Source organism: Nicotiana attenuata, chromosome 3, assembly GCF_001879085.1.
Source record: "Nicotiana attenuata strain UT chromosome 3, NIATTr2, whole genome shotgun sequence".
NCBI lineage: Eukaryota > Viridiplantae > Streptophyta > Magnoliopsida > Solanales > Solanaceae > Nicotiana > Nicotiana attenuata.
This window is the reverse complement of record NC_031991.1, coordinates 36,881,987-36,891,527: the sequence shown is the minus strand read 5'-3', so window position 1 is coordinate 36,891,527 and position 9,541 is coordinate 36,881,987. Positions and strand designations below refer to the sequence as shown.

Genomic DNA, 9,541 nt, shown 5'->3' with positions numbered 1-9,541 from the left:
ACGGCAAGTAACTCGTACGACATGGAATTACGGTATATGGCTAAGGCCATCAACGATATTATGGCTAAGGCCATCAACGTCGATAAGTCGACCCAGCTCGACTACGACGGCAAGTAACTCGAGGACAGTCGAAGTTACGTACATGGCTAAAGCGATCGACAGTATTATGGCTAAAGCCATCGACAGTATTATGGCTAAGGCCATCGTCATCAACAAGTCGACCCAACTCGACTACGACAAACAAGTAATTCGACGACAGTCGAAGTTACATACATGGTTAAGGCCATCGACAGTATTATGGCTAAGGCCATCGTTGTCAACAAGTCGACCCAGCTCGACTACGACAAACAAGTAATTCGATGACAGTCGAAGTTACGTACATGGCTAAGGCCATCGACAGTATTATGGCTAAGGCCATCGTCGTCAACAAGTCGACCCAGCTCGACTACGACAAACAAGTAATTCGACGACAGTCGAAGTTACGTACATGGCTAAGGCCATCGACAGTATTATGGCTAAGGCCATCGTCGTCAACAAGTCGACCCAGCTCAAATACGACAAACAAGTAATTCGACGACAGTCGAAGTTACGTACATGGCCAAGGCCATTGACAGTATTATGGCTAAGGCCATCGTCGTCAACAAGTCGACCCAGCTCAACTACGACAAACAAGTAATTCGACGACAGTCGAAGTTACGTACATGGCTAAGGCCATCGACAGTATTATGGCTAAGGCCAATCGGACATAACAATCGCCAATCCTGTTCGACTACGACGAAAGGCACTCAACTAACGATTGAAGTGATGCCATCATTAGCTAAAGCCACCACTATTTAGCGTCAAAGCCACATCTTATCGGCGGATAACACAAGCAACGTTCGAGAAACACACTGAAAATCCTACAAATGAGTACCCGCTCTGCGAAGACAAGGTACCAAAAATAAAAGATACAAAAGGAAAAGAATGGCAGCAAAAGTACGACTTTCATTATCATTCAAAAAATGCATGTACACCTGACCTTACAAAAGGTCCCATTTACATTACAAAATACAACAAAACAAAATATATACAAGTCCTAAGAGGCTTCGCCCGTCACCCACAGCGTGACCGCCATTCTGCTCTTCATCCCCCGCCTGACCGACATCTTGTTCATCGCCGCCCCCGGGTTGATAAGTTGCAGAAATCCAAGAGCCGGATTCTAGACGGTTGACGTCTTCGGAGTTATAGCCCGCCCGATCTGGGGAATCAGAACTATACCCACAAGTTTCACGGGCGACACGGGCTATGCGCCGTTGCTCCTGAACCTCCGCCTCAGTGGCTCAACCCGCAACTAAGAACTCCTCGAATACGACCAATCTGGCCTCGACGTACACCCACATATCATGCGCCTCACGATGCGCATCCTCGTCAGGCCTTGGTGCAGCAGTCCACTTAAGGACTTCAATCTCAGCCGCCTTGGCATCGAGTTCGGTGGTCAAAGCGGCAACCTTGATCCGCAAATCAGCAGCTTTCGCCGCTACCCCACGGCCAACCTCCAACTCTTCTTCCTTAGACTGGAGAAGAGTTTCCAGCTCAATGTTCCGAGCCAGAGCAGTTATTAGCTGCTCGTCGATCTGCTCCAGCTCAGCCACCCTCCGTTTCAACTGGGCCTCCGACTGTTCGAGACCCTCACGAAACACCCAAAATTGCGGGTCCTGCTTGAGCAGGTCCGCCAGCGCCCGATGCTTGGTGTGGCACCGTTGGTATTTCTTCGCCATCTTGTTGAAAGTGGCTGCCTTCTTGTGCGCCTGCCGCCTCCTCTCCACCTCCAAAATGAGAGTCTAAAAAGGAGAAGAAAAAGGAAAGGCAGGTCAGTACGCATCACAGTTAGCCTTACGGCACACAGAAAAAACTGAAAGCTACCTGCAAGGCCGCACCAGCGACCCTCCGTGATAGGTCCCCGTCGCTAACACCCCTCAATATTTCACGCTCCGCGGCCGCACATAACAGGGTCATATCCGCTGCAGCCTGCTCGCTGTGTTGCAATAGGTTATACCCTCCTGGGATCATAATTCGGCGGTTAGACCTACCCGCCGTCATCTCCACGTGGGCCGGACCCCTCGCCAACCTATCTACATCTCCATGGGCGGCCTCAGTATCCGCCCTCGCGGCACCATCGCCCATTTCTTCAACAGCGGCCGACGAACCGCTCTCCAGAACACGGGCTGGGCTGGCATCGGCAACAACTTTCCTTTGTGGAGCCGACCCCCCAGAACGGACAGCATCGGCCATAAAAGTCGGCCTCGATACTTGTCGAGGTTCACTTACCCTCTCGTCTTCAGTCGTTATCCCCTTGCCCGTTATCAACCGCCGCCTCTTTCTCTCTGGCGGCTCCTCACCTTCGGAGGACTCCTCCATAAGCCGCAGGGACGGCCCCGAAGGAGTCGCTTTACTTAGAGACGCCGCCATAGGCACAGCCTCCTGCTGAGGAACCTCAGGAGCGCCATCGCCGAACGAGCCGCAGGGTATATCTTCACCGTCAGAGTCGGTCTCCGCCCTAAGCGAAGCAACAACGACCTTCTTCTTCTTGGGGGTGCTCCGACCTGCCAACACGAGTAAGTCAGGTAACAGAATCTAAGGGAGTTTCCAAACCAAGGCCGAAGAATTACCTGACGGGCCGTACTGTTGAAGAAATGCAGCCCAGGTACGGCATTCCTCCGCATAAGGTATTATTCTTTCCACCCATGATTTAATGTCATTAATAAACTGGGGTGGGGAAGCCCTCGCTACAAAAAAAAAGAGAAAAGAATGAAATCACAGTGGCCAAATGGTCAAGGTCACGATTATTCATGAATCCTGCAAATAAAGGCACTCACGATCTGGGTTCCACCTTTCCGGGAATCCTTCAGGCTTAGACACCAGGTGCTCCATCTTGATATAGAAGTACCTACGCCAGAAGAGGCGGTTGGCCTTGTCGTCAGCCTTAACCACCAAACCCTTCGTACAACGGCTTTTCAGTTGCAACGTGGTACCCCTCAAGTAACCGAGGCTGAATAACTGTAAGAGATGGTGAACTGAGACGCCGCACTCAGCCTTAGCCGCGTACGTGGTCAGATCCTGCACACCTTCAAGGTGTAAGGAGTAAGCTGGGCCGGGCACACATTGTAAAAGCGACAAAGCTCCTCCGCTAGAGGGAAGATCGGAAGACTATAGCCGATCAAAAATGGGTACTCATAAAATGTGCAGTACCCAGGCCTGTGCACATTGGCATAGTCCATCCCAGCCGGAGCCATTTCCACATGGTCCGGAATGTTGTGTGTCACTCGAAGGTCGTCTAGATGAGATTGCAGTAAATCGCTACGCTCCCAGGGAAGGGCTGGACTTTTCGTTTGAAATCCCTTCGAATATGCATGTCCTTTGGGAGGACGTTGTCTACAGAAAGGGGAACGAGGGTCTTTTTTACTTCCTCCCCCTCACCGACAGAGGAAGGAGGAACCCTAGATGGGTCAGTGTCCTTGGTCTTTTTACCACCTTGACTACGTTTTACCATGATGATTCTATTTGGGAAATAATGCACTAACGACGAGAAATATGATTTCAAAAGAAGTGGAGGAATCCCACATGAAATAACGGTTACAGGAAAGAAAGACAAAGGAGTAAATCAGAAAATGCTTTCCGAAGGTTTGAAAGTTCAATCGAATCGAACCTCTCTCCTATTTATAGAGATAAGTTGCGCAGAAATCAAAGAGTCATGATTCAAAACGTGCGCGGGAAACCAAAATGTCACATCATCCTCTGAACCGCCTCGGGGGCAAATATAATAATGACGCATACAGGCGATGACGTCATTCCAAAAAGAAAGCCACGCGTCAGTGGCTCAACAACGTCATACATTTTACCTCATTCATGTTGCCGCCCCTGGTCGAGGTCAAATTCTCCTAAGCCGAGGTTTGCATTTCCGCCCATTGAAGACGCCCACCGAATGCGTCTCCAACGAGCGGAGGGACTAACTGTGTAGGGTCAAATCTGACCGTCGGCGTCTCTACGCCAATGGGTACGCCCAGTGAGTATACGCCAACTAACGTAAGGGTACGACTCGGACATGGGGACAAAAGTGACATCGTTTAGGACTCAGTGTCTTCACTAGGAAAACGTTACCTATTTTTGTAACTTTTTGATTATTTCGAGGAAGGTTTCTTATTATATAAGGGAGACCTTCACATTGTAAAAAGGGGGGATTATTCTGGAATAATACAACTCTCTCATTTTCTCATACTCTCTCTCTATCGCTATCTCTAACGAATACTTTCTCTTGAGTTCATATTATCACTATTAGATCTACAACAACAACTTTATTTTTCATCTCTAGGTCTATTATATTTGATTACGATTTACCCTTTCTTACTTTTGATTGTTTTTAAGCTTGCAAAGTAAAGAAAACAATGCCAACTTAACATCTTCAATGACATAGTCAATTATGAAACTGAAAATCCACATCTCTTTTCTTTTCGTTTTTCGTTTCTCTTTCCTTATTCATATCTTCTCTTTATTTTTCTTCTTTTCTTTGTAGTTGTCTATTTATTCTTTTGCTTACCTCTATTTATCCTTTGCTCGGAGACGGTGTCCTTCCGCGTAGAAATGAGTTTTACTTTTTGTTAATAGCAATTCCGTGGTTATAAGCTTTTATCATGTTTTCTCATTGAACATTCATTATAAGGAATTGGATGAGACTCTTAAAAATTTAATAGAGGGATTTTGGACATTTTAACATAAGTTGGTGAAAAGAATGACGAAAAGAAGCCTGATATATTCAATTGTGATCTTTTTTATATCTGGACATAGTCATCGCAGTCAAAATCTGTAGAAACAAAGAAAACGTACCCTATAATTGATGAACATAGTGAAATAGCAAACTTCAGTTTTGTAAACGGACTAAGCCACATATCATTACATATATTAAATTAATTACCAATCAAAACTACCATAAATTGCAAATGAACTACTCCACTAATTAACATTTTGCGAACCCAATAGATGGTATTTCAGCCAATTTGGTATCACAGGGAAAAATAGAACCAACTCTGCGTAGTTGTAAAATGTTGGATTCAAATCATTCACTAAAACAATAACATCTAATTTCGCAACCAGGAGTACAGCAGTACTGTACGTATATACCAAAAGGAGTACTGTACGTATATACACTTCAGGTTACGATTGTATTTCTTTTATCCAAAAGGAGAAAATTATATATAGTACTATTATCTAATAATGCATCAGTTCAGACGGGCGGCATGATCCTTTGTGCTGTTTGCTAAGATCATTACAAAAAGACTGCAAAATGTACAATTGGCTGCTTTGCAAGATACATATCCATATTTAGCTAGTTTATCTACTACCATATGCATATTCAGCTCCATGTACTTGAGATCAAGTAGAGGATCATCCAGTAATCTGCAGTCATTAACAACGTTAGAATAAATGTAAATTATTTTCACCAACTTATAATTGTGCATAACGAAATATCCTTGCACTAAACATAAGTAGAAGCAAGCCAGCAGAAGTTGTACTTCTGCTGGATTGGCTTCAGTATTAAGCAAGTCACTTTGCTGAAAGTTAAATCGTTCGAATGACTTCTTGTTGAAATCAGGGGTGAAGCTATACTTTGGTTAGGGTGGTCAATTGACCACCCTTTGTCAGAAAACTATATAGCGTATATAGGTAAACTATCAAGTTTTAGAGGTACATAACATATATTGAACGCCCTTTGTCGGGAATTTATTTACTTCTTTCAAGTTTGAACACCCTTGAGGAAATTTCTGGCTTCACCACTGGTTGAAATACAATAAAAAAGATGAAACAACAAAAACGAAGGAGAGGACTGAGAATTCAAATCAGAAATGTCAACTATGCAGCAAGTGGTGAAGTACATATTAGTAGCAAACTTGCTACAAAATAAATTCATTCTTGTGAGCCAGAGGCAGACGCAGAATTTGAGCATCACGGAGGCACCAGTTTAAAAATAAAATAAAAATTTATACGTTGTAGGAGCCCGGATTCTAACCTGGGTCATCAAGAGAGTGAGGGTACTTAAAGCACTTCTTCAAAACAGTGCCTCTTTCCAGATTATGTGATTTTAGGGGGCCACGTAAAATAATTAACGAGTGCTCATTGTATATATATAAGTCCTGTTGTGAGCTAGCATGACTTGACAATGAAATTCTTTTCTTCTGCACATAATTAAGTATTTAAAAAAGAGAATCAATCCAATTCATCTGGACTCTTTAGCCATGCAAACCAAAAGGACCGGAACGCTAACAAACCAGTAAATGTAATGCAGTAAAGTTGAAATAATTCTCTTACCAATGCCAGTTCCCCGAACCACCACTTTGAAACTTAGGTTTCACTGTCCCTTGAAAAATCTACAGACACCGCTGATGGTGGCTTAAACTCGAGCAGCTTCCTACCTATATTCTGCGCTTCTTCTGCTTCAAGCTCTGGGTGCTCTACAATGCTCATTGTCACAAGTGATGGCGAGCTAAAGAGAAGGAACCGGATAAACTCAAACTCAGGATCGCAACCTGAGATATTTGTTAATTTGACCAGTTGAAGTTTGCTAAGGGGTCTGCAATCCAGGAGTTTAAGAAAACTTGAGACATGTTCTTGGTTTATCTTGATTGTAGAAGCCTACATGAAAATAGAGCAGAACACTTAATAAGTGCTTATTTATTTCAAAAACAGGTTATATTAAATTAGATGGAGTGTTACCACTTACCTGAATATGAAGATCTTGCAAATTCGGAGCACTTCTGAGCAAGCATACAACAACAGATATTTGATCAAAGTCGATAAAGTTTACACCAAAGAGTTCAAGAATCTTTAGAGAGTTTGGTGAAGTCTATAGTGTAGGCGGAACAGGTGTTCCAGCTAGGAGCTGAAAGAATTATGTGTTTAAAAAACATTTCAATCAGATTAAATAAAACAAGAATTCTTGGAACCCATATAATATCAGCTGTGAAGGTAAAGATAAACTTGATTTTAGCAATAAGGAAATAGAGACATGTATAATTAATTTCAATAGCAGTACTAACCTGCAGAAATTTGCCATCTAGAACAAGTCTTTTGACGTTACGCAAGCTACCCACAAACTTAACCAAATCAAAGATAGGATTGCCTTCCAAACCTATTTCAAGACTCTCCAGTGTAACATACACTTCAGCCAAGTTAGAAGCGTTTTCTAAGGAGATAGATTGGAACATATAAGCGGCCTTGATGCGCAACAGGTTAGAACCACTGATAATAAAATGACGAATGCCCGAACACTTATGCAACACAAGCATTTTAAGAACAGGGCAGCTGGAGAGAAAACGTTCAAAACAGTTGTTTGCGAGGCGAACCCGAGAAAGTGATAATCGGTCGAGATTACGGAAGCCTTTAAACTCTGGAGGAAGCGAAAAATCAACATTGTTGAGCTTCACGTATGTCAAGTCCAGACAAGAAAAGAAATAAGGAGGTAACTCATGGCGTACAATAACCTTTGGGTACTCTAAGGTTATTTTCTTGATGTTCTTCTGAGATAAGTATAGTATCCATTTGTTAACATCAGGAACCCGTGCTCTATTGAAATTAGGAATCAATACTCTAAATTTCTCTATTCGATCAGGATTAAGCATAAGAGACTTGGTGACAATTTCGTTAAATTGGTACTTGAACTCAAATAGAGAAAATATAGGAGCACACCTCTTGATGGCAAAGTAATAAAGTTCTTTGACGAACTGGTAATCAAACACTAATTGAGGAATGGTTAAGTAGTAAAATCTCCACTTCTTTGACAACACACTGGTTCTTACAGCTTCACGTATAGGCATTTTCCCTAGAATGTAATCTATTACATTCCTTGGCAAGTTGCTGATTATATCTTCATCAACAATTGGCTCCTGACTTGTAGCTGATTGATTTCTTTTGATACGTTTTGGAGACATTTCTTCCTGAAAATGAGAATCAAATATACCAAATTAATCAACTCTAAAAAAATATTCCACAAAAGAGAAACAAGGAGCAAAAATACACTAGATATCTCAATAAAACAGCATAATCAACATAATAAGTACATGCATTTTCTTAGACTTAAAGGCTCTTTGATGACTCAAATAGGAAAAATAAAACAAAATAAGAAGGGGGGGGGGGGGGGTAGGGTATTGATTTCTTAGATTCTGATCAAGACTCTCCAGTGTAACATACAAAATAGCACAGATAAACTTTTGACAACTATGCTTTCCGTCCGACCTCTCTGTAACAACATTTTTATATAACAACCATTTATTATAAAACCCAAGTTTTCCTCGGAACCGATCTTTTATGTTATGTTATGATATATGTACTCTATAACAGCAGTTCACAATAGCATCCAAAAAATATCGCGGTATCATAAAATAGTAATCACCAATAAGAAAATAAATAATAGTAGTACCAAGGTAAGGCATTCTACTTGAATACTATGTAATATTATTCAAAAGAGAAAATCAAAGCACCAAAAACAGGAAACACATTTTCTTTTGCTGCTAAAATAAGCTTTACAAAACTGCTAACATCTACAGTAACACTCCTATCTAATTTGGGGCATCTTTAAAACACAAAAAATCAGCTTATTCAGAGCTTTGTCTAGATTAGGCATCAAACTAATTAATCTGGAAAACACATGCACATATATAGAACCAACATCTACAAAGGAGTATTCATTCAAAAAGAAGATAAACAAAGCATTTAACTAGAAAAAAAAATTAATCCAAAAGGAAAAAGAAATTATTACAGAAAAGAAACATGGAAGGAGTCCATGCATACCAATTACCAAGCTCAGTTGGAAGCCACCAAAAACATTGGATTTAGAGTTTTCTTTTTTCCCTTTCCTTCTCAGGATGTTCCTTTTAACTCTGGTTAAGTGGAACTGACGTTTCAAAGTTAAAATTGCCGGGGGCAGTTGGGCAGAGAGTTTTCTAATCAAAGGTCCAAATATGACAGAAGTAATAATAGCCTTTGCAGGGCTATTATGGGATATAAAATGATCTTGAAAAGTGAAATAAGTACTACTCCGTACTAAAAGTTTAAGCAATGGTGAAAATAAAAAGGGGAAAATAATTAAAATAAGGCGGGCATTTGGACATAAGAATTATAAAATTTTGAAAAAAATGAATTTTTCTTCGGGTAAAAATGATATTTGAAAATTAAAGTTATGTTTGGATGTGAATAAAAAATTTGAGTTGTTTCTGAATTTTTATGAGTGATTTGAGTAAAAATTTTTGGAATTTTTCAGTGGGCGTTTGGACATAAGAATTGAAAAATTCCGAAAAAAAAGTGAATTTTTTTTCAAGTGAAAATAGTATTTAAAAAGTAAAGTTATGTTTGGACATGAATATAATTTTGTGTTGTTTTTGAACTTTTGTGAGAACCCAAACTGGAGGATCATGACTAGTACCCGGGCCATACTTGTCGAGCACCAACGTACATTTTATCTAATCTTCTTATTATCTTTAAGGGCCGACGAGATCAATATAAGTGGTAGATATGG

At 41.2% G+C, this 9,541-nt stretch overlaps 1 protein-coding gene across 2 annotated transcripts; it reads right to left on the bottom strand.

The window, feature by feature from the left end:
• Positions 5,138-8,898, bottom strand: LOC109224604 (F-box/FBD/LRR-repeat protein At1g13570-like). 2 transcript variants are annotated; one of them, XM_019389146.1, is made up of 5 exons: positions 8,818-8,898; positions 7,068-7,964; positions 6,752-6,910; positions 6,340-6,663; positions 5,138-5,430 (listed from the first exon to the last, which is right to left on the bottom strand). In XM_019389146.1, the coding sequence occupies exons 2-3, from the start codon at positions 7,956-7,958 to the stop codon at positions 6,875-6,877; spliced, it is 927 nt and encodes a 308-aa protein (XP_019244691.1). In that variant the 5' UTR covers positions 7,959-7,964; positions 8,818-8,898; the 3' UTR covers positions 5,138-5,430; positions 6,340-6,663; positions 6,752-6,874. The 2 variants fall into 2 exon arrangements, with proteins under 2 accessions (XP_019244691.1, XP_019244692.1); XM_019389147.1 differs by lacking the exon at positions 8,818-8,898 and having other exon boundaries at positions 7,068-7,976.